This window comes from Caloenas nicobarica, chromosome 1 (assembly GCF_036013445.1).
Source record: "Caloenas nicobarica isolate bCalNic1 chromosome 1, bCalNic1.hap1, whole genome shotgun sequence".
In the NCBI taxonomy this organism is placed as follows: Eukaryota; Metazoa; Chordata; class Aves; order Columbiformes; family Columbidae; genus Caloenas; species Caloenas nicobarica.
In genome coordinates, this window is record NC_088245.1 from 60,492,638 (window position 1) to 60,517,623 (window position 24,986).

The 24,986-nt window shown below is 44.7% G+C and overlaps 1 protein-coding gene across 5 annotated transcripts in view; it reads right to left on the reverse strand.

Annotated features, from left to right (window-relative positions):
- Positions 1–1,376: 1,376 nt before the first annotated feature.
- The window catches only part of ABTB3 (ankyrin repeat and BTB domain containing 3), a 178,393-nt gene continuing 154,783 nt past the window's right edge, over positions 1,377–24,986 (reverse strand). For all 5 annotated transcript variants that reach the window (XM_065639671.1, XM_065639654.1, XM_065639664.1 and 2 more), the window contains 6 exons: positions 13,824–13,929; positions 12,432–12,534; positions 10,627–10,708; positions 9,786–9,854; positions 6,798–6,911; positions 1,377–2,458 (listed from right to left, as the gene is read on the reverse strand). In XM_065639671.1, the coding sequence (XP_065495743.1) occupies positions 2,249–2,458; positions 6,798–6,911; positions 9,786–9,854; positions 10,627–10,708; positions 12,432–12,534; positions 13,824–13,929 (684 nt within the window). In that variant the 3' untranslated portion in view covers positions 1,377–2,248. The remainder of the gene's footprint in view (positions 2,459–6,797; positions 6,912–9,785; positions 9,855–10,626; positions 10,709–12,431; positions 12,535–13,823; positions 13,930–24,986) is intronic.

The following is a 24,986-nucleotide window of genomic DNA, read 5'->3' on the forward strand; positions in this document are numbered from 1 at the left end:
CTGTGCAGACAGGGCTCTATGCCCCCTTAGCAAAGCACAGTTAGTATTTGAACTAGAAACAGGGGCACAACACTTGTGGCTACCACTATAGCATTAGGCACCAGACTGCCTGTCCACAGGTATACATGTGGGCATGTTTCCCAGATAAAGCTATTTTGCTTGTGGATACATGTGTATGCAACTCCTGATGACTCCATTGGACATTATGTATGTACCCAAGGGAAAAATTTCAATATCATGATTATTGTCTGGAAAACTTGCTATTTTAAACCATGAAGCTGCAGGGTGAGGTCTGCTCCTATCTAGTTATCATTGGCATGGAAGGATGGGTTTCCATGGATGAGGAGGCACACCAAATGACAACAAGCACCCCTGCGTGTTGCTGTCGCATCAACCATGGTCTCGCTTCTCTAAGATCACAATATTCACACAGAAGTTGCCTTTACCCAAATGATCCAGATAACATCTTGTGTGAACATCTACTATGCAAAAAAAAAAAGTCTAATTGACTGACCTGCTGTGTCTCTCCAACATTAGTGGCAGTTTAGACATTTTTCTAATTTGTTGCAGAAACTGTAGAGGCTTTAAAAGACCAAGCACACAGAAGGATTTACACCTCAGAGTCATAAAACAGCTTCCTACTGTGTTGATAACTAAAGCCAAAACTGTGCTCTCAGAGCATGCCAAAAGCTATCAACATGGAAGAGCACCTGACGTAGATATTTCAACAAAAGAACAAAAGGTTAACATGCACTGTCAAAATAAAAACTGCTAAAGTCTATGAACTGGGCACAGTTTCTGAACGGCATGCTAGAAAATAAATACATTAATGTCACTTTGCCATGGAGAAGGCAACATCTTTGCCTACTTCTTCCTATGGTTTTCAGAGACAGAGCTTCAGGAATGTTGTGGCACAGAACAGATATGTCTTGCTGACAATATGCTGCAAAATAAAAGAAGCTTTGACATTAAATCACACCCCCATCCCACCCCACCCAAACCCTGCATTGTAGATAATCTATCCATTCTCAGGATACAGTGAGAAATCATTCTATTGTACATATTTAATTATAATTTTTAGAAGTCTAACTCAGACACAATCTCTGGCCAGTAGCAAAGTATCGACACATTACTGAAGATCTGTTATCGTCCCTTCACTGTAACAAACAGAAATCAGCATCTCGAGAAGGGTCTCCAGGGGTATCATATCACGACCAATCGTACCAAATGAAAAAATATGTTAATTTCACAAATGAAGTTTTGACAAGAAGTAACATTGCATTTGTCTTGGCGAAACAAAGCACGAACGTAACATTTCACAGGTACGGTTACCATGCAAATGCATGTTGAGTTTGTCATTGTTTTTAACCCCAAATCACAAGTAGCATGCAGTTCTCCTGCCCCCCCAACTACTGTATTCAAGATAGTCTGGGTAATGTACCTCTTTGGTGTAACCACAGCCGGTTAGGCAAGATTATACCACCCTAGGAAAGAATACAAGCAAAACTTGATCATATGTATGTTTACACAATGTACATTTTACCATTTAAAAAAACATGTTACATAGATTCTCAAACACAGCTCTGTCGAAAATGAAATTTTAAGCTTAAGAAATAGTTTTTAAACTACAAGGCCACCCCATTAATTTTTATGAACAATTTATAAAGTCCCCACCCCTAAAAATCTGCCAGTATATTTCCTCAGTTGTAACAGTCTTACCCACTCTCTAATACAGTTGATCTTTGCTTGACAGCAATAACAGTTCTTACATTTCTTGAATGCATGAGATAATGGACTCCAGGATAGATATAGTTCTTAAATGTGTAACATTGGAACAAATCCGCCTTAAATGATTAATTGGTCAATTCAGGTGTTCCCTGGCACCACCGCTCAGGCAGGAGTTTCTGCTGTTCACTGATGTGAGTTCTGGCTTTTATTAGCATCAAGCTCCACATCCACACGTGTGTGTTCAGGATTTGAGTACAACAGCGATTCACTGGATGCTCTTGTACCCCGTTTGCTTCAAAACATGGAGGAGCTTTTTTTTTTTTTTTCTGTATTCTGTCATCCAAATGAGGCCACAGCCCCAGCACAGCACCTTTAGCCAACACAGAACTATTTGGATGCAAAGTAGAATGTTTTAATTATGTTTTTTCAGTCGTTTAAGCAACTGCAATGGGTGTAAGCAACTGCAACAGCAGACTTAACTTGCAGGGTCTTTATTCGAGGGTTACCGTCTTCCTCAGATTTACACTATTGAGCCCTTTGAAGAAGACAAATGGATTGACTGAATCCTTGTGGCCAACGTCCTCTGTAAGTCCTCTAGTACATTTTGACCAGACGTTTCTCCGTTCTTGTCATACAACAGCTGTTTGAAAGCTTCATTTTCAATGAGGACCATCATATTTTTTAGAAAGTAGCCTTCACAATAGGAAGATAGTTCTGTGACTCCGAGAAACTACAAGAAGTGAAATTAGAGAAAGATAACCATTCTGATAAAACCCACTCGGCACATACAGTGCATCAGAGCTGCACACAAACGAATACACAAGCTAAGCCTTTCAGACAGGCACAGTAAAGCTTACAGATATATATGTGTGGAGGGGAAGGAGTTAATCAAACAGTGTTTTATGCTGGCGATTCTGGTAACAATTCCATGTTACAAAGCTCTGGTTGTTAAGGAAACAAACTTCCAGGGGCCAAAGCTTTGCTCCCCTGGCAATTGGTGGGAGTTTTACCAGAGTTCAGCAGACCCATGACTTCATGCTAGAAGTTACACCCTAAAACTGCACATTTGGGAAAACATACTACAGACCACATTTTATGAATGCCATCCTTAGCACGGGTGGGACATACGACTGCAGAATCCTCTTATGCAAAGTTTCATGCTTTGAGGACTCTTTGGAGGAGAAATGGAGGTTTGTAGAGCACATGGGCCAGAACTGCTAAGGCATTGCATAGCTCTGGGTCCAGACTGGAGCAACTACACAGCAGTGTTGCCCACCACCACCTTATCACAGTCAGAACTAAGAATGGAAATTGCTAAAAATTTTTTAAAAAACAGAAAAGAAAAAAATAATACAGATTAGGGCTAGGTAGGACCCGAGGAAAATGAATTAATGTAACTTGATTTCAAACCATGCAAGTTTCCACCAAATTATTAGTGCATTATTTCGCACCTGGATGTGACAGCGTATGTGAACCTGTATTCTCTGAAACACCATTCATCCCTATTCATTACTTCAACATATTCACAAGATTGAGGGAATAAGGTACTTTTCTTTTTCAGATTTGTTCTGAGGCTCAGATTGCAATCTATGCAAGTGCTGAGTGTTTTAGGCATGTATTTGAAACTCCAGATGATTTTTTGGGGCATTTGGGGGCATTCATGTAAAACACAACTGCTATCTACTGCTAACTAATCAATCACCATTACAAATCCAATTTGCCCAGTTACTTAATTTCTTTCTGGAAGTAAAGAACAGTGACAAAGGCTTTGAAAAATGAAAACCTTAAAGTGATACTAATCAAACAACTGCCTTTGGGCTCAATGCTGTTTAGTATCTTCATAATTCATCTGGATGATGGGATCAAGTGTACCCTGATGAAATTTGCCAGTGATACCAAACTGAGTGGGGAAGTAGACACTTCAGAAGGGAGTGACTCTGCAAGATGACCTGGGTAGGCTGGAAGAGTGAGCTAACAAGAACCTTATGAACTTCAGCAAGGCCAAGCATAAGGTCTTGCACCTAGCAAAATATAATCCAGGAGTGCAGCACAGGCTGGGGAGCAGCTCTGTGGAAAGGGACCTGGGGGTTCTGGTAGACAACAAGCTCAATCTGAGTGAGCAGTGTGCTACTGCTGTGGCAAAGAAAGGCAACAGGATGCTGGGCTGCATGAGCAAGGGCATCACCAGCAGAGACAAAGAAGTCATTATCCTGCTCTATTCAGTGCTTGTCAGGCCACAACTGGAATACTGTGCTCGGTTTTGGTCGCCACTATACAAAAAAAGATGTGGACAGGCTGGAGAGGGTCCAGAGAAGGGCTGGGATCAAAGGACTGGGAAGCCACCATATGAGGAAAGGCTGAGAGAACTGGGCTCATTCAGGCTTGAGAAAAGAAAGGTTAGGGAAGACCCCATCACCATGTTCCAGTATTTAAAGGGTGGCTACAAAGAAGACAGGGACTCCCTTTTTAAAAGGGGTAATGGGTACAAGTTACTCCTGGGGAGATTCTGATTGGACACAAGAGGGAAATTTTTCACAGTGAGAACAATTGGCCATTGGAATAATGTCAAGTGGTACATTCCCCCACATCGGACACTTTTAAGACTCAGATGGACAAGATGCTGGGCCATCTTGTCTAGACTGTGCTTTTGCCAAGAAAGGTTGATCCAGATGATCCCTGAGGTCACTTCCAACTTGGTATTCTATGATTCTATGTTGCACTTTTAAGAATGAAAAGCCCATAGGGATGCCATAGATTAATACTCTCAAATCAGCTTTTAAGTTGTAAATTTGACCAAATCCACACTGTCTCACTTTCCTAGCAGTACTTCACCTCTTTAACCCAGGGACTCAATCTCTTGTTCCTACAGCTCCATTTACACGGCTCACCACCCTGCTAAACACTGTTCTACAACCTAGGCCCCCACCACAGACAGCTTTCCAAATCTGTGCTCACTCTGTACTATGCTTCCACCAAATCATATCTTTCTCTCAATCTTGATGACAAAGACAGTGCTCCATATGTCTCTGGGGCAACCTGCTCGCACATCCCCAACCGGAAAGACAAGTCTCAGCATCACCTGAGTTCCTGCAGGCGCAGCTGAACTTGCAAAGCAGCAAGGACTAGAAATGGTACCTACAACAGGAGCAAGTTACTCATAACCTGCTCCCGGCTGATGTGGCAGTTCCTGGCTTCAGTGCCTGCTCACCTTATTCCCATCCTCACTGTGGTCTAATGTGATCTTCTTCCACACCTCAGAGAGCAACATGGAAAGGCAAATGGTTGGCTGGCCAGCTGTGCTTGAACTGCTTGTGAGCTCCCCTGGCTCATCAAGACCATTTGGCCTCTTTCACCATTTTCTCGTATTTACACAACAAACAAATGAAGCTACTGTGCGACAGGAGCACTCTGGGGAGAATGGTCTGTGGTCAGGTTAATCACCTGCATATCACACAGACCAGGAGCAAAAAGATGGAGTGTCTCCTCTGCTCTGCAGAAATCATAATAGAGAGGTATCTGAACTAGTTTTAAATGTGTGAGTTCAGGTTCTGGAAGCCTTCTAGGTATAGCAATGTGAAGCTTAGCCCTGGTAATTTAGCCCATGCAGAGTTCCAGGGTGATGTGGCTTAACTAATTGCAAAAGTCAAGTTTTCATTCACAGCTAGCTTGGCTGTCTCTGCAATGCACTACTCGTGTCGGTGCAAACATGACCGTGGCTGGAAAAGCCTGTCAAGTACCATTCCCACTGCCTCCACTGGGAGATGCAGGCACAGAAAACTTGCAGGCCAGAGCCCTTGCAGGCAAACAAGGAGGTGGATTTAGCCAGCGGGTTTGTTCAGTCCCAGCATTGGCCGCGTACAAGTTCCTCAGACAGGTCTAAAGCTCCGTGTAAGAACTTTCTTCAGTCAGGATGTAAATAACAGGCACATTTCACAATTCAAAGAAAACATGTGATTTCAAAACAAAATTATTCCTTTTACTTTTAGAAACAGTAACACGAATCAACAAGCTCCCAAATGAGCTAGAAGATAAATCGAATATTTTTCAAAAGATTCCTGCACTGGTGACTTTTTTTTCCCTATTACAATAAATGGATCTGCAGATACACCTCATTTCTTATTCCTTTTATAGGTGGAACTTGATGCTCTTTCAAACACTGCATGTGCATTGTCTGTACATCAAGACCTAGCATTACGACTCTCTGTAGGAAATATCTGATGATGAGAATGGAGGTCAGATCTGCAGGGGTTTGGAGCAATCTGCGGGATTACTCTGTTCAATCAAACCTCCATATCATGCTGCACGATTTTATCTTTTGTATAGATCATGTAAGTTATAGGAAAAATCATCTATGGAATGCTTTAAAGTATTTCATTGCAACTATTTGTGTATCATTTCCATCTTCCAAGTGAAAGTCTAGCTACTAAGCTAGGGAAAAACTGAAACTAATCAATGTGGCAACCACCTGATTGAAAATAGGTTTTCTGCATCAAAAAATGCCATGCTTAATGACTTAGGCCCCCCTCAGAAGCTAAGTAAATAATTTTATTCCAATAAGAAGCTACAAATCTCTCTTCTCCAAGACATAAAATTCTCACTGCTATCCTTGCACAGCTCTAAGATGTTGCACTTTGACAACATGGCATTTTTATATATTGACAAGCTGTTACCAGCATTGAGCGTATCACCCCCGTGGGCTTCAGGCAGGAGGAAACAAGAGACTGTGAAGAGAAACTGCAGCTTTGAAGGTGAAAGAGAGGTGTCATTCAGTTAGGTGATTCCTGCTGAATAACTCAGCATTTGGGGTTGCCATGGTAAGGGATGGGTCTGCCACATGGTGGTACACTCAAATGGAGTTCGAAGCCCTCCGAGAAGGGGGTGAGCAGTTGCCACAGGTGTTTTTACACTACATCATTTAGGACTGTCACTATAGTAGGTACCTATTAGCCACTCAGTCCCAGTAAATAACAAATCTTAAACAAATAACAAGCTATCACTGCTTATCATAAAACTGACCTACAAGTATGACGACAGACACGTAACACGCAAGCATATATGGTTATTTTTACCTTGGCATGATTATAAATATCCACGCAGTTTTCTGTATTAATGCTTTTTGCGCAAATGATCTCACAGTGTCGTTGTAAAGCTTCAAGCTGGAAAAATTTAGCAGCAGAGAGAAGCTAAAAAAGAAAAGCAAGGAAAAAATAGTCAAAACTGCTGAGCGATACAGAATTGAAGCTTGCTTCTTTACTGTTTCATTAAATTTTTTTTCTCTGTTTCAGTTTTCATGAAAGTACTGACGGAATGAGAAGGCTGCTTGGTTGCTTCAACCCTTTGCAGTCCCCTTAGATCGCATTGTGGGAAGCTGTACCTGGAGAGACCACCACAGGCTGTTCAGGTCCACATACTGACTTTGGGATGAGGTGAGTGTGCGTGTGAGAGAGAGAGAAAACAAAAAAGGAAACAGCAGCTTGGAGAGTCTTTGGTCACTCTGCAAATCTGACTCTGCAAGGAGGGATCTACAATTACATTCATGGAAAAAAATGGGTTCTGTCTTAACCGTTCCCTAAGCTCTGGCCGAAACAGAGCACCTGGGCTGGATGTGGGGATGTCAGCAGAAGGGCCAGGACCAAGAGTATAGAAGAATTCAAACCAGATAACGACAACCGCCCCGAGGCAGTCTTAAAAATCTAGAGAGGCAATAAACCTCATATTTGTCACCTAAGCAGGCTCAAGGAAATGGAGCCAGGTCTCCATATGCTCCCATGCTCTAGCTCGTGAGCAGCGGTAAGGCCATGTCTAGGTCACGGGCACTGAAACGCGGTCTGGCTCCACGTCACTTCAAGGAATGGGTGCACAGCAAGATCAAAGGCAAAGGTGGGACAAAGCCTGGTATGGGGCACTGCCCAGAAACACTTGTGTTATGGCACATGTCTGGATCGCTGCACTATCACGGCTCTCGTGCCACCAGGACTCCAGCTGACCTCTCTCTTCAGCCCTGCGTCCATCCTATGGATATACTACCTGGGCTGGCACTGCCTTGGGATCTCTGCATGCCTCTGTACTCTGTGGGCATAACCTGAAGACTGTAGGGTGAAAATGGCTTAAATTTTGAGTTCTCCAGCTGATTACAGTAGCGCTAGGATTTCCTATTGCCTCCTTTCTGTCCTTTTACAGCAGGGAAAAGGAATTTCATTTTCTGTCTTTCCATGGTAGGTCATCTCCTCTGGTTCTCTGTTCTGGTTTAGGAAGCAGTTTGGGGTTCTTCACTGCTTAACACCTTGCTCTAACCCAGCCAGGTCTCTTAGGCCAAGCTGTTTAGGTGTTCATGCTTTTATACGGCCCTTATCATCTAGGACTGTGTGACAAAAAGCTATCCTGTGAATCCTGAAAGAGCTCTCATGCCGCTGGTTAGGAGCACTGGGGAACAAAACCCTACAACTGCCATGACATTATTCTGACTTCTATGTAGCCTGCTCAAGTTCTGTTTTAATCCCATAAATAAATCCAAGTGCTGGAAATCTGCAGTGCTGATGTGATAGCAGCCAGCTGGCCCCAATTATGAATTGCAGCAAAGATTTCTGTGGAGTATTTCTGGTGCTTCTTGTTATCATATTTGTAATAAGGCAAGTTGCTAAATGCAGTTTTGAAAGATAAAGCCAAATCCTATTCCAGCTGCTTCTGTGGCTCAAGCAGTCACATGCTGGTTCATAATTACTTTAAACTGTGAGGAACCATGGCCAGATCCATTATCAACAGATCAATGAATCAGTCATACATTCTTGAGTCACAGAAGTTTTGAGATGTCACAAAAGTAGAGCAAGCTGCCAGCTGAACTGTGGCACAAGCTTTTTAACAGCCTAGGTGATAACACACGGATGTCTGTAAAGCTGCTGCACTGCCTAGTCTGAGACTCCTTATTTCAGACAGGGTTAGAAATTCAGGAGCTTCTTTCAAAACTACAAGAGAAATATAGAATTGGTGACCTTTTCCTATAAGGCTCACAAAGTCAAGGTGGGTATACTTCATATAATCTGTAGACTGATGTTTAAGTAGCTGTTTAAGACAGCTGTTTAAGTAGCTCTGATTTTAGTGTTTACTGTCCTGTATTCTTTTCGGCTGCCACAATTTGGTGATTGTCAACAGGCAAAATCCCTGAATGACTACCAAGAATTTGTTCAAATACCTCTAAGTTCTACATAGTTGGCAGTTGCTAGGCTGATCATAGCTGGTGATGACAGCACACAGTATATGGAAGAGGATGACTTGACATCCATACAGGCTGTGGGTGTGCGGCTACACTGAAGGCTCACTCAGTTCCAACTGGCTTGGTTTGGCTTTTACAAATGGGCACAACAGCATCGAATGTCTTACATCCAGTAAGAAAGGGGCAAAGAAGTCTCTATCAGGGAGCAGCTTAAGGTTTTATTCAGAAAATTTGACAGTCACATGCTTGAAATGGAACTGAACTGTGACTCCAGCGGGATAACTCCCACGGTTAAAGTCAGGTACGTGCTCAAGAATTTTCCTGAGTGCAGAACCAAATTAGATGCTTTTATGCTGCTGAGATAGGTCTGGACATGTAAGCCTGAGCTAATAAGCCAAAAGTATGGATGTGGCAGAGAGAAGCTGCCCAGCCCAGCTGGAGCAGAGCACGTCACCTGTCAGGATGAGATAACAGTATACTATGCTGCTGGGGAGGTGCTTCCAGATTTTACTAACACCAGCTTCGCATTTCCTTGAGAGAGCCTCTCCAAGCATCTAACTAGGTATTTTTATTTCAGATACTTTTTTTACTTCATGATCTTAATTCTTCTGCTCTTTCTTCTCTGGCAGCCAACTTCATACTGGCAAAAGTTACCATAATGGGTGACTGGCAGAGAAAGAGACTGAGTGTCTCCTCAGGACTGGGGACAGCCTGGACACTCCAGGAGAGGCACTGCTGGCTCTTACAGGAGTGCTCACACCTTGCCCAACAGCCACATGCCCTGGGGAGAATGGTACACAGATCACTCAGCATTGCTCCCACTGCAATGAAGATAAATGTTTCTTACCTCCATAATTTCATTATTTTTAATCAGGAGTGACTCTGCACCTCCACAATAAAGATACTGCATAACCAGCTGTAATAAAACAAAGGGAGTGTTTATAAAAAGAAATCCAAGACATCAGGGAACAGGGAGGGATGTAAAGGTTCCAGGCAATACCTGAAGCTCTCGAGCACCACCAAGGATTCGTAGATAAAACTGGCCCAAACCTCCTGATTTCAAGGTATATTTGGTTACTCTCTCTTTCTCCACAGTTCAATGTTTCCTTCTCACAGGTAGTCTAATGTCTCAACCCTCCCCAGCCACATCGTCCAGACTTGCTGGTGAGCTCCAAACAGTTTGCAGGAAGCTGATTAATTCATTCTGAATTGTATTTCCCCGAATGTTCGGTACATTTGTAATTCAGGAAAATATAGCATATGTAATGATTGTTCCCTTATTCCTTCCCTGGCAATGGCACCCCCACCTTCACCCAGCTGTGTGTGGGCATGCATGGATGATGAGAAAGAGTGAGGGAGGCTTTGCACTGTAATATGAGCCAGCTAAGATCCCTCTGCAGTGAGCTTCCAGCAAGCCTGAAGTTATTGTAGGCAGCTGGGAATTACCTGCAGCGGTAACAGTCAATATATGGAACTGTCTGAGCTCTGACTCTATAAATACAAGGGAAGCATATACATGTATATGCTACATATACAGAAAGCAAGCTCCGTATTTTCATGGCCTGTCCTCATGAAGCCACTACTCTGAGCTACGTGTTTATCAAATATGTATGTAATAATTTGGACAGGGCACATACGATGTTCCTATTACATGTTCCATTCAAATTCAATGTGAGAACTGTCTTTACCTGAAAGATGGGGTACTTCACATAGTTGATCTCAATACAAGTACTATCAGATGAGGGCTTGCTAGACAGCAATGCTTTAAACCTAAATAAAAAGGAGCAAGAGTGAAATACCAGCCCAATTATCTCTGCGAAAAAGTATGGCACAGTGGAAGGACAGCGTCAGCTCTTGCAAAAACAGTACACTGAAATGAAAGGATTTGTCACCAAAAAAGCATCAAGATTTAGACACTGATAGAAAATAAAGTTCAAACCAAAAGGAATAAGCCTCTCTTTTAGGATATTTCAATTTGAAATTTTGGAAAAATACATCTAATATCAAAATGGAATAAAATGTACATAGGAAATGCAGACACTGTAATGATGCATATTACAAACCCTTTTTTTTTTTTCTTCGAAGCAGCATGATCTTTTAGGAAGGCTTGCAACATTTAAAAACCGCACACCTTCGTTTTTGAAGGAGATAAATTTTGGCCTATGTCCATTATGCTGCTCTAAAAATTTTTTTAGAACAAAACATTAAAACAACTACACTAAGACTTTTAATACTTCTATGCAGGCTCAATACAAGTGTGTAAGAAGGCAGGGGAGAAAACTGCATATGTTGCTGTTCTCTGATTATCAAAACCGGAAATTCAGACACAAGTCTCAGGAAAAAAAACCACCACATTTTAAGTTAATAATTGCAGATTTATGTGAGACATATACAAATGTAGCAATTTACTTCTTAAAACTAGATATTCCCATTTGATCAGAAGGGAAAAATGGGAAATGTGCTGTCAGAAGCATCTGCCCTTATACTTCCTCTTTTGGGTAATTCATCTGACCTTCTAGTGGTAGAGCAAAGCTTGGCTTATCTATCAAAACCAGCATTTGCTGTATGGTAACCTTTTCCGTATCGACTGCATCTTGTTAATTAAAATCTGGATAATGATTGTTTTGCTTTTACTAGTGTCAAATTCTACTATGAATACAATTTAGTAGCTTTAAAGCTGGAGTGTAGAATGTCCCTGTAACTCTACCAATATGCTCTAAACCAACCTACCCATTCGTTAATTGAAGGCAAGGCTGGATACTGCAGTTGCTTTAAGCAAATCTTTTTACCCTGTGCTGTAGGTTGGCAGCAAGTCGAGCAGCAATTCCCACATTGCTCAAACTACCCAAACTCAGTGGCTTGTCCTTGCCACATCTTGAAATAAAACCTTGTGGAGGGGCAGCTAAATTTGTTTAAAAGCACACCTTTAATTATAAAGCTGCGTAGAAATAAGGTTTGTTAGCAACTTTAATGCTGGGTTGAGCTGAGTAAACCACGTCCAGCCTACTGAGCGGAGCGAAGAGACTATAAATACTGCCTTTGGATACAGTACGATACATTTTATAGTTATATAATTTTATTTTTAAAAGTGGGATATTAGCTTGTTTTTCCTGGAGACTGCCTACACTGATGCAAGGCAGGATTTAGCCACTCACAGGATCAATGACTTTTAAGAATCAAAATATTAAGACTCCTCTGTGATTAAGAGGTGGATGCAGCAACAAGCTCCATGCAAATGTGCCTCAGTGGAATGAAGTCAGATGCATGGCCAGAAGCATGGATCATTTACTTGGTGGGAATCTAGTGATGGGAACACTTGTTAAACGTCCTACAGATCACCCGGAAACAAGCTGCTGAGATGATCTGCTTAGGAAAAACTAAGATTGGGCCATTAGCCCTCAATGAATCCTAACATCAGAAAAAAAAAAAAAAGGCAAAACCACAAAATCAAATTCTATTTTTGTTAAAAGCCAGAGATGTCTTTATATTTTACCTTGGTGATGCAGTAAATAGCAACACTCTATGTGCGTAAAATGGTCTTCCTTCCACCAGAAATGTAACATCTGACATCTCTTTGTTGTTAAGAAAATGGGGATCTAGAATCACAAGAAGTAGGAGGGGGAAAAAAAAAAAAGCCAGTAAGTTTAGTTTGGAAGGGGTCATGAACGCACAAAATATTTCCCTGTTTTGACAAGAGAACAGTGTAAAAGGATATTGTTTTAAATGAGTAAACCTCACAAAGCTATGTCAGACAGCCTGCAACAGAAGCCCCCCAGCCAGCCACGTGGAGTTCAGACAGAAGGGAATTCAAAGCTTTGCAGTCCGTGAGGACCTTTGCTGAGATGACAGCCAGCAGGCCCCGCCACGCGGAGCCGGCACAGCCTCCCAGGTCTGCTACCAAAAGCAAACTGCAGCTGAGCAGACGCTGGAGGGCCCAGCGCTCATGTATACGCTATTGCACTCCTCTCCTGTGAGGGGAAGCCTTTGTGCCAAGGGCGAAAGGACCCTGGAAAATCGCTGGGGTCTCGTCTCAGTGACATTCATACAGTTTGGTTCTGGGCCCCTCAGTTCAAGGACAGGGAACTGCTGGAGAGAGTCCAGCGCAGGGCCACAAAGATGATGAAGGGAGTGGAGCATCTCCCTTATGAGGAAAGGCTGAGGGAGCTGGGTCTCTTTAGCTTGGAGAAGAGGAGACTGAGGGGTGACCTCATCAATGTTTATAAATATGTAAAGGGTGGGTGTCACGAGGATGGAGCCAGGCTCTTCTCAGTGACAACCAACAGTAAGACAAGGGGTAGTGGGTACAAACTGGAACACAGGAGGTGCCACTTAAATATGAGAGGAAACTTCTTCTCAGTGAGGGTGCCAGAACGCTGGAACAGGCTGCCCAGGGAGGTTGTGGAGTCTCCTTCTCTGGAGACATTCAAAACCCGCCTGGACGCCTTCCTGTGTAACCTCATCTGGGTGTTCCTGCTCCGGCAGCGGGATTGGACTGGATGATCTTTCGAGGTCCCTTCCAATCCCTGACATTCTGTGATTCTGTGAATGTGGGGTCTGTCAGCAGGGCGGGGAGGGCTGTGCCACCGCAGCCACAGCAGGCTGGGATGTGGACAGACATTTGGCTCCCAGCCCAGGGCTCGGATCCCAGCCTAATTAGCAACACAGACAAATCTCTGAGGATTTATGGTCCCACTCTAAAGCACCTGATGGACCTACTGATTCCAGTAGGTGTTGCAGGTCAGGCTAGGATTGGGGCCCTTCCTTTTTGTATTTCTGCTTTTCAAATCCAGGTTTGTCTCCGACTTGTGTCCCTCTAAGCGCCCAGGTGGTGATGCAGACTTCCCACTCCATAGAGAAACAACAAGCATCTTCAAGTCACGCTTACCTAGGCGAGAGGTCTGCTTGCGCTTAATTTCGACAAGCTTTGGAATAGGGTAGGGTCCGTAGCAATGCGTGAAAATGACAGACAGTTGCTGGCTGATCACTTCGTTCTGAGCAAAAGAAAGCAAATATGTGCAATATAAGATTAGTATGCAACAGAAGATCAGTATGCAAAGGGAGACATTATGTTGTTCTCAAGAATTGCTTGTTTTGAAGCTGAAAAATGTGATCGCTGAAGCTTTATTAAAAATCAGAGCTGAGGATTATCAGTATTTGTTAGAAACTGCCACTCTCATTTACTCCATTGCTATGTCTCCTGTAGAAACCAGATAAAATGAGAAGTCCTCTCCTTGGATGAGAGGTCAGCTTTCCCCAACAAACTCCATAACCCCTGTTCCCTCCCTAGAAACAAAGCTCCTTTACAACAGCAATTCAATTTCATTTACGAACTCGCTGTACTGAAAAATGACTTTTTGTCGGCCATTGGTCACGTTTTAGAAACCCAGAGTTACAAAGAGATGCGGCTGCACAGCCTGTCATGCATTTCCTAAGCACGAGAGTCTCACAAACACACAAACAGACCCTCCCTTGCAGAGTGACTGAAACATCACAGGCTGTCCCACAATCTCCTCATTCAATACCAAACGTTTCTATTATGTGCTCTTACACCGCTGACAGTGGCCTGGGCACCATTGTCCTGAGGAAACCACCAGACCTTCACAGAACCAGGTCTGGTCCCTGGCCTTACCCATTTCTGCCCTGACTCCAGGGGCAAGGCACTTGCAGGATGCTTTCCCAAGCACCTAAGCAACTTGAGATTTTGTACAGCTAAGCTGCAAGGACGGTGAAATGGATTTAGTGCATAAGTACCTACGTCGCAACGGAAAATGGGATTTAAAAGCTTTGGCAAATTTTATCCCACTCTTTGCCGGTAACCGGAGCAGGTCTAGCCAAATTTAATGGTGCCAAGCAGCTAATTCATGAGGACATCTTTTAACTAGCATGTTGGTTGGTGATTCCCTTCCACACCAGGAAAGAGCAAAGAGGTGAGACACTTAGATATGAGAGGGTCCAAGGCCAAGGAAATAAGCAGGTAAGGGAGAAAAATAACCTTAATATAAAAATTTGAGTAGTGTAGATGTTAAACTAAAAATATTTCCAGGCTTATAGAGCAGAAATAGAAGCTTTCCTTTCTCTGAGCACAGTGGTGCTCAATAAATCCCATGAGGAATGAGAAGGAGTGGCAGAGATCCTGTAATGACTCCCTTACTGCATCTAATCAAACCGGGTGGGAAAAGGGTAGAGCTGAACCCTCACAGGCACACACTGATGTCAAAGGAAATTACATGCGCTCGCCCGCAGGCAGGAGTTGGCTCCTATTACTACGTCAGATGTAGCATTAAACAAAATGCTAAGATAAGATAAATACTGATACTAAGAGACAACATTTAGCACGGCCCCTCCACGAGGGGCTCACCGCTGTGGCTCTGAGATGAGGAGTATGTCCCGCACTGAGAGCATCTCTCTGCTCAGCGTCTTCCAGCCAGAGCTCTGCAAGGCGCTTCGCAAAGGGAGTGAATCACAGGGCAAAGAGAAAAGGAAGATTTAAGGCCAGATTTAAAGAAGGAAGTGACTCAGCCGCCAGGAGGGCTGTGTGGGGGAGAGCTCTAGACAGACAGGGCAGAAAGAGCAATTGCTTCTCTGCTCGGAAGGGCCGTGCCGAAGCGCCGCGGCCGGCTGAGTCAGCCAGGGAGGAGCGCGTCCGGGGGGATGCTGATTACCAGCAGGGCAGCTCCCGGTTGGATCCGGCAGATGCTAAGGAGTCAGTAAATACAACGGAGGATGGGGATAATTCTGCCGTTCAGACTGGAGGGAATCTTCTGCAGAGGAGAGGCATAATTGGAAGAGCAACACTCACCGTTACCCATAGCGAATAATAGCAGAGTAACTGCACTAAAGAGGATAGCTACTGGCAGCTCCCTCTCAAATCCGCCGGGGTGCACAGGTCCTGTCTATGCCACTGCAGTTTTAGTGGGTCCATGAACTCAACAGTCCCAAACACAGCTGTGCCTGGGCAATAGCTTTTTAAAAACATATATATACATCAATAAAGACAATGCATCTCTTCCTTCCAGGGGTGCCTGTGGGAATATGGTGATGGAAAATCTGGGTATAGACCAGCCCAGTGCCTCTTTAGGAGCCGGAGATCTCACTGACCGGTCCAAGGCATGGCACCGCATACCAGGACATCCAGGGGCACAGAGACTGGGGAAGAATGGGCCAACCTCAGTCACAAAGGTGTGAGAAGAGGATCTCTGCTTGTAACTCCAACCAGCATGATGAAGGGGTCATGGACAACCCCATGGAAGCCTGCCTACACAGGTGAGGCACTGCCAGCTCCCTGGGTCACCAACGGGGCACAAACCCTGCAGCGTGCAGATACAAGCCCATTAGAAAGCCACCCTGCCGCTGACCGCCCACAAGCCTGCGAAAAAACCTGGTGTAAACTAAGCTCTAATCAGCTCAAGATGTGATGAGAGATGCTAAAAAGCCTAAGACACAGAAGAGAGATGGGACAAAGCGAAAAGAGACAAAAAAGGAAAGACCTTGGGACTGGCGTGTCAAAGAAAGCAAGACCATCAAACAGGCAGTGCCTCAATGTGCTGCAGAACTTCAGAGCTCCAATGCGGGACACTGCTCTCATTTGGCAGAGAGGAGGTTGGAGACCTTTGGCTTCTGTCGATAACGTTAAATACTTACAATGTATGCCACCGAAAGACCAAAAAATATCTGCTCGGCTAGAAAGCTGAAACGGGTGCTCATTTAGAGTCATCGCTAATGAACAGCAGCAAGTTTTCTCCCTGAGACACAGGGAGGGGAGTGAGGAGCAGTCACGGCAGAGCGAGCCTGCTGCCCACACTGTCCCGCAGGCAGCCGAGCTTGCAGGGCTGTGGCCCTCGGTCTGCTCCCCATGGAGCCTCTGCCGGCTTTTACCGAGAAACCAGGCAGAGAGGCAGCAAAGAGGAGAGAGAAAAGGGATGTTTTCTCAAAGGTACAGTCTTGCGACTGGATGGCTGGGGAAAATATTGGCTTTTTGAAGCCAAATCCTGGCTGGGCTGCCTGTGAAGCAGGCCAGCAGGTCGTGGGAGGTGATTCTGCCCCTCTGCTCCGCTCTGGTGAGACCCCACCTGGAGTCCTGTGTCCAGCTCTGGAGCCCTCAGCACAGGAAAGACATGGACCTGTTGGAGAGGGGCCAGAGGAGCCACAGAAATGATCAGAGGGCTGGAACAGCTCTGCTGTGAGGACAGGCTGAGAGCGCTGGGGTTGTTCAGCCTGGAGAAGAGAAGGCTCTCAGGAGACCTTATTGCAGCCTTTCAGTACTTAAAAGGGACCTATAAGAAAGATGAGCACAGAAGAAATTTTTTACACTGAGGGTGGTGAAACACTGGCCCAGGTTGCCCAGAGAGGTGGTCGATGCCCCATCCCTGGAGACATCCCAGGCCAGGCTGGACGGGGCTCTGAGCAACCTGATCTAGTTGAAGATGTCCCTGCTCATGGCAGGGGGTTGGACTAGATGAGCTTTGAAGGTCCCTTCCAACCCAAGCTATTCTATGATTCTGTGATTCTGTGATTCTAACTAAGTGGAAACAACTTCAAGAGTCCACAGCCTGGAGCATCAGCATTGCTCTGGTGGAGAGGAGGACATGTCCAGCCTGTTCAACCTTCCCGCTCACAAAGTGCTCGCAGCAGGAAGCTCAGAAGCTGCCCTGGTTACCACATCCATCCCATTTAAGCACCAAGCTGGGTAATTCTCTGTTTATCCTACCGCCTGAAAGAACAGCTGTAAGAACCCGCTGCAGCAGTTGTGGGTGGCGATATTAACACCGGAGGAGCAAACCAAAGTTTGTTTTCTTGCTGCAGTTTGATGTTGGAAAACATTGTGCCAGGATGTGCGAGGGGCTGAGATGGGCACTAATTTGTAGTCAAAGGAGCCGACGTGCATCTTCTACTGTGGGAGGGGGAAGAAAGCTTGGCAGAGGATATAATAAAAATATTTACTTAGCCATGGGGTAGTTTACAGATAGGCAAGAGGGAACAGGGAACAACAGTGAATCTTCTGAGGGAGACGGTGCTTCCAGCAGAGAGTTGGTCGGTGAGCAAGCAGCTTTGCTTTGTAGATACAAGCAGTCTCCTGACTTAAAAGCATTCTTCAGCGAAGATCTAAAGGAATTCCCCACTCCTGGTGAATGCACTTGAACTGCAAGGGGAATTCATAAATTCTTTTGAAGCAAAGCTGAAGGTTTTCAAGTTGCTGGAGCAGAGATGACTAGTGGATTGATAACAAAAGAGGTGAAGACCATGGCGGGGAGTGCAGGGGTATATTTTCCTGAATGTCCCTCTGATGAAGGTCTGTGGCAGGACAGAGGAAAGGCTCCTCCAGACTTCGGCACATACCGTGGGAGAGCTTGCTCCATTTCCAGCTTACCCAGTTCAACCCAGCCTAGCCACTCTGGGATGTGGTTCTACAAGGTACTGGACACGTCTGGGAAATACAGAGCCAGTTTTTTCCAGTACCTGTGTAAGATTCGTGTCATCCTGGTGGCTATGCTCCAAACTCTCAAGGGGAAAACTCAGGTCATCTCCAGCGGTTGGGCTAAGGTTTTGTTCTTCTCTTACCACACTTTGCTTCAGCTGCCTCTTCTTCATGGGCTCGCCCATTCCCACACCACATCCCTCTGGACTCCTTACTGGCCTATAGATACCCCACCACCCCCATGTGGTAACAAGTTAAGCTGCTTTTCTTTGCCTCTGAAATCCAAGCAGCACTTTGGGTTTTCCTTCTATTGATGTCACCCTCACCAGTTCAGCCTCATTAATGCCTTTTTAACCTAAGTGTGCCAGGCCCTCAAATTCCTCCACAACAAAGCCCCAAAATCAAAAGCTCACCATGTTAGACAGAGAACTAACACACTTATTCTTCTGGGCTCTGTGCCTGCCTGTTAATAACACATCTCCCCAGCAAGCAGAGAAACCACGCTGCTCAAGGAACAAGGGTGCTGGCAAAAGTATCTGTTCTCTCTCCAGTCCTGAGGTTGCGGGGAGATCCAGCTCTCTGCTAAATGCAGGGCAGCAGAAGCGCTGCTTCCAGTCACCCATTTCGTAGGTGGTCCCTGGCAGCTGTTCCAGCAGTGGAGTCTCAGGATAACCCAAGTCCATTGAGGACTCATCCATGAACTTCCTTCCATGACACGCTGGGATACCCTTGAATTATTCTTGTTTATGCTCCCTTTTTCGCAGAAAGGGCTGATGAGGTTCTTAGGGACAAGGTTTAGTGACAGTGTTGGGTTAACGGTTGGACTTGATGATCTTGAGGTCTCTTCCAACCAAAATGATTCTATGATTCTATGATAAAGAGTGAGGCAACAGAGAGGGCTTTTTGCAGCCCCTGAGCACTCCAACTCTATGAGACTTTCTTCGCCGGCTCTCTGAACCTTTTCCATCCTTGCCTAGGTGTTTCTGCTATGGTCCTCTCGCATAATTCACTTTTGCCGGCTGCCTCAAAACCGACTAAATGCCACTTCAGAGGGTCACTCCTAGATGATTAAGCAGCATACACATAATTAATATTAGTGAACAGTTGCAAAGGTAGGGAAGCCCCGGAGGTTGGAGATACAGTTAGAGGCAGTGAACTGAGTAACAAAATGGGTTTTGTTAGTGCCGGGCTCAAGTCCTTCCACTGCAAACACAAGCGGAAAAGAATTAATCACAGGTAAGGCACAAATGGACCCTTCAGTTAGCTTCTGGGAAAGCTGCCAAGCCTCCCTTTCAAAAGACTCTTTATATCACAGCTGTGCATTGTATGTAAAAAGCTCAGATCCCCGGGCACAGTCTAATCCCTGGGTGAGAGCCCAGAAAAGGGCAGGTGTCACATCCATGGCATTTATTTATTGTAAATGAAGAAACGGCTCCTGCCTCTGGCAAGGAAACACTTTAGAAGGCAGACAGAGGGTAGGGAAAAGTTAAAAAAAAAAAAAAAAAATCAAACCTGTGTTAGTATGAAGCTGAATCTGCATTACAAAAACACGAGACAGGGTTAACAGTCTGTTAGGAACATGCCACTCGGTACCTGGCGTTCGCATCTCACATGGAGAATGCACGACGTACATGTGTAGATAACTCGCGTCCTGGTTACTCTGAACTGTTCAGACACAGAAGTACTCCAAATGACAACAGGCAACGGTACAGATCAGTGCAAGTACTTGAGAACAGTGAAGCCTGCCTGAAGAAAGGACTCAAAGTCCCAGCCAAAAGATCAGTCACCTTGAGCAGGCTGGGCACTAGCTGACACACAGGAGGGCATTAGCCATGCCATGAAACCCTTAAGCAGGCACTTCAGCATCCTGAAACTTCTTCAGGGTTATTTTTAGTGCAAGTTTTGGTATGTCTGTCTCCTCTGCAGAAAATTCACATTTTTCTTCAAAGTATTTCAGTCGTCAGCCAAAATATTCCATTTTCAGGTATTAATTTTTCCAAGAAAGATAAAATATTATGTGGAGAACAAATATTTTAATGAAACCTGTCATTATAGTAAAACCTCAATTTTCTGTTGAAAACCAGTTTAACGAGGAAGTAAAATTTCACCCAGCAGAGAGAGGTCTTTCCTGATCCATCTTCAGGCAGGGGAAACAAGCACAGCACTCTCCTAGGGGAGAGCTTTTCCCTAGGAGCTGAACATGACCCAGTGCCTGCCTGTGCGCCGTACAGGGTTCACCGCTCCCCTCCAACCCAAGCCCTTTGTGCAGAACAGGGTAGTCTGGCTTCACACAGCAGAACAGAACTTCACTCGAGCCCATCTCAACTATTCATTTCAGCCCATCGTGAAGCAAGGGACAAAAAGGGGAATATTCTAGCTCCTTCATCTTCCAGTGTCACCTTCTAGGTCACATGCAGACCCGGGGGGAAAGCTGATGTTTGTTGACCACGGTGCCTGAACTTTGTAGAACAGATGCACGAGCTGAGTCTCTTGACATGGCCTGAGGAACCTTTCCCAACATTTGTTTTAGAGGAATTAAATCCAGAAAGACCATAGCAATAAAGGAACTGGACACCCATCTCAAGCTTCAGCTTCTGCACATTTTGCTGCAACAGAGCAGGCATGTGTTTCAGACTTCCCTGCTGCTTTCTGTTTGCTGGAGATACAAATTTTTTTTTCAGTAGTTACTGCATCTGTGACAGAAGCTACATGCTGCTATTTCTGAAAAGATGTATTAGAAAAAACCCTCAAACTTTACTTTCTAGGAGATTTTGGATTCCAAGTGGCTAAGTCACTGCTGAAAGGGTACTTCAACTTTTGAATTATATAGGCTAGGTTTCTCAAGATACTCATGTGACTGAATCCTTTCAGAATTTTAAAAGCTGGTTATTGTTTCGAATTATTTGTTCTCAATAACTGTCAACACCAGACTGATGGCTGTAATTCAAACAGCTCAGCCTTCCAAAAGAGCGTGTACACTCCTGCAGGTTTCTTCAGCTGCCTATAGGTGCATTTGTAGGGGATGGAAAACTCTGCAGGAATTTTAAATTCTGAGGAAACATCTTTGCAAAGGAGTTTCCTGCATCTTTCAACAAGCCTGGCTGCACAGTGTAATCAACACCTTGCTAATGGACTAAGTTTTAAAATAAATGACCTTGTCACCGACAGAAACTGATGGGAAGGATGAAGAGAAGGCTGCAGAACATAACTGAGGAATGGCGATGAAGGACCCCTCCCCCATGACTTTTCAAGCTGATTTTGTCTTGGACAACACACTAGCAGGAATACTCGTAGTCCTGAGCCAAGTTTTCCTGGTGTAAAGCACCTCCGGTGCCAGACAGAGCTTCAGACAACGCTTCACCACGTGGGCTCAACACACATCGGGATTAACACACGCACTTCAAAGATGCGTGTCCACAAAGGATCAGAAGTAATGGCAAATAGCAACTCCTTGCCTATACTACGGGAGGAAGGGAGAAGGTTGCAAGAGACATAACTTGGAATTAAAAGATTGTAATTTTTCCTCAAAAAACTAGGTCAAGGACAATCTGATCTAAATTGCTGTACACAGAAAAAGCAGTGGATGAAACCAGCTCATAAGCTCATACTACCGGCAACAGTGCTGGCTCGTCTGCGTGGATGGAGCTGGGTGATTTTAATGACAATTCAAGCTCATGCTGAGCTCCAGAGTGGAAATCTAAACCCAACCTCCTCCAAAGGCCAGATGTGTTTAATTTCCAAGGTTGTGGTTTTGAGCCTCTCTCTTTTCAGGTTGTGGAAAGGTCAGGATCAAACTGAAACAGCTCCAGGATTTTCGTAGTCAGAGGACAAAGAAGTATCCTGCACGTTCAGTACGCTATCCTCAAGAGAACCTCCCTGCAAAAACAGAAGAGCTGACCTGTGAGCCCCATCTCGGGTACTACAAGCCTGCAGATCTGGGTGCAGTCTCCAGGCAGCTCTTTCAAAAGTCTCTATTTGTGGGGAAGGGGATCAATCTCTGCGCCACGGCCAGCCCTCAAGCACATCCACTCAGGCAAATATGGCCCTCCGACATGGGGCAGGAAGACAATCCAGCTCAGAGCTAAACTCAGGCAAAACAAATGTCAACCCTGGCTGGAGGCAAAGGAAAACTTCCAGTGAGGTTCGGGGGTTTCCCCAGGCCATGAAGAGCACAATAGATAACGACAGGCAGGAATTTGGTTGCATCTTCCTATCCTATCTTCTGTAACAAGATCTCCAGTGTCATCTTAGCTTTGAGGGACTCAAATCTGCTCTATGCAGCAGCTAAAGTTTAGCTCAGGGCTACCCACTCCCAGAAGTGCCTCTCCAGCTTTCATCTCATGGAACTCTGTCCAAACCACTTCTAGCAGGCTATGTTTGTGTGCTTGTCTGCCAAGAGGTGCAATCCACCCCAAAATGGCAGCACTTTTCCTCCTCATCTGGCAGCCCAAATCCACCACCGCCAAGTCACTGACAGTTTCAGTGTCAGAGCTTTCCCAGTTTGATTTTCGCTTGCTCTTGGGGAAGTGCCTTAAACCAAGCTCTTCGTGTCCTTTCCACTGATGCTGCTTTCTGCAGAATACCTCGTCTCTGGTCTTTGGTTTGGTAATGACCCGAGCTCACTGCACGACAGCAGGAACCGCAGGGGGAGCGAGCGCAGAGCGATTCTCTGCCTGTTCCTGCAGCTCTGCCTCGCCAGCATGGAAATACTGCCACTTCTCTGCTCTCCATCCAATTCTCAACGGTGCAGCTGATAAAGGCATTTAAAGGCATGAAAGGAAATGAAAGCGCTCCGTCCCATTGGAAGCCACCAGGAGCTGGGTACCGAACCTTCATTTGTGCTTTTGGAAGTCTTTCTCCAGGGCTTTAGTGCAGCAGCAAAAAAATGATGTGCAATCTATTCACTGTTCTCCCCTGCTTATTTCACAGCTGGAAGAGAAGCAATAAAACTAGGGACTTCAGCTCAGCCACTTTTGCCTGATTTGCCAATTTTTGTTGCCGTTCTGTGTTCCAGCATCAGGACTTCTGCAAACTTTACTTTTGTTTCTATTGTCAGCGTCCCAGCACATAAATGGGAGCGGAGTGCCACCCTGCAGGAGACCAGCATCAGTGCTGGCCAGTGGCAGAGGTCCCACATAAATCCTCACATCTGGACCCTCTAGGAACAGGCATTTTAAAAAACACCTAAAAGACAAAGGGGATTCCATATGCCTGATGGTGTTCTTGTAGTTATTGGTTATTTTTTCTTTAATCTTTTCATTTTTGTAGTATCTGGCCTTTTTGCATGGCCTGAGAACCTGCAAGAACATTTTGTCTGAGAGCGCAAAGTAGAAGGTGGGGGCAAAAGGTGTACTTTCTACTCTGAGATCTGCCCTACGTTTCTACATGATTTTTGGAGAGTCTCTCTGGCCAATTTACTCAAATTACAAATTGCTGTCTGGCTTATCCAGGTTGTCACAGCTTCTGAGGCTGAGACTGTCACTGTATGAGACACTGAAAATCTGCGTGTTTAATTACCTCAGTTTCCCTGTTCATAAAGGGAGGATAAGATCTTCCACGTGTCAACTCATTAATATTTGTAAATTGTTCTGAGATTAAGGGATAGTTGCAACTATTTATAGGAATGCAAAACGCCATTTCTATTAGGTGCAAGTTGCCATGCAATTAAAATATACTGAGCATCACAATATGTAGCAAATGGGACATCTTGTTTTACATCAGCCAAGAAATGCTAAGTGGCTCTGTGCCTCCTAGATGCTTATTTTATTCTTTTTGCCCTGAAAAACTCATTAAGGATATGTACTGGGCCAGACTGTGATGTTTAGCAGAGTCGTAATCTCTCTAAAGTTCCCAGCCCACAGGGAGAAGGATGTGCATGTGAGCAAATCAAACTCCTCTCTCCACAGCTATAAGAAATGCAGAGCTTTACAATCCGCTGTTGAAAGAGAAGGATGTGAACCAAAGTTATGGCCCTTCTGCACCTCTTAAAGGAGATTTCCATTCTGTGGGTATATATAGAGAACAGTCTCTGCTCTCAGCCCTTCCAGAGAAGGAGAACAGAAGATCCTTTGAATCCCAGCTTTCCTCGGCTGCCTTCGGCAGAGTGACCAGGGAGAACTTTTATTGGCTCATTCTCCTACGAATGAATTTATTTTGATTCCTTCCAAGGGGTTGCAAAGATCTGTTCTCATTTCTGTCTGGGAGAGCTTTGCGAGAGGCCATTTGGACAAGACCGCTGCAATAACTCATGCCATTTGCAGACAATTTGTAAATCCTTACAGTGTCCCAGAATGATTCATTATTTTTCTAAGAATATGAAGCAGTGTATGTGTGTGTGTTTGTGAATATGCATGCTCATGAAGATTCAAGACAGACAGCTCCCCTAGGCCCAGAGGCAGGAATAAAGATCAGCACAGATTTCTTCTTTGCCGTGTAGGGTTTTTTGTGGTATTTATTTCAGTTGTTTCACCCCTCCACATTTCAGGTTTTAAGTGAAGCCAAAACAGAAGGTAGCGGTCTTATTTGTTTCCATGTGTCCTACCAGAGACCCCGGAAGACCCAGCCTACCATGTCTCAAAGGTATAAACCTGTGTAAATAAGTTATTCTAACGATGACCATTGACTTTGGCTTCA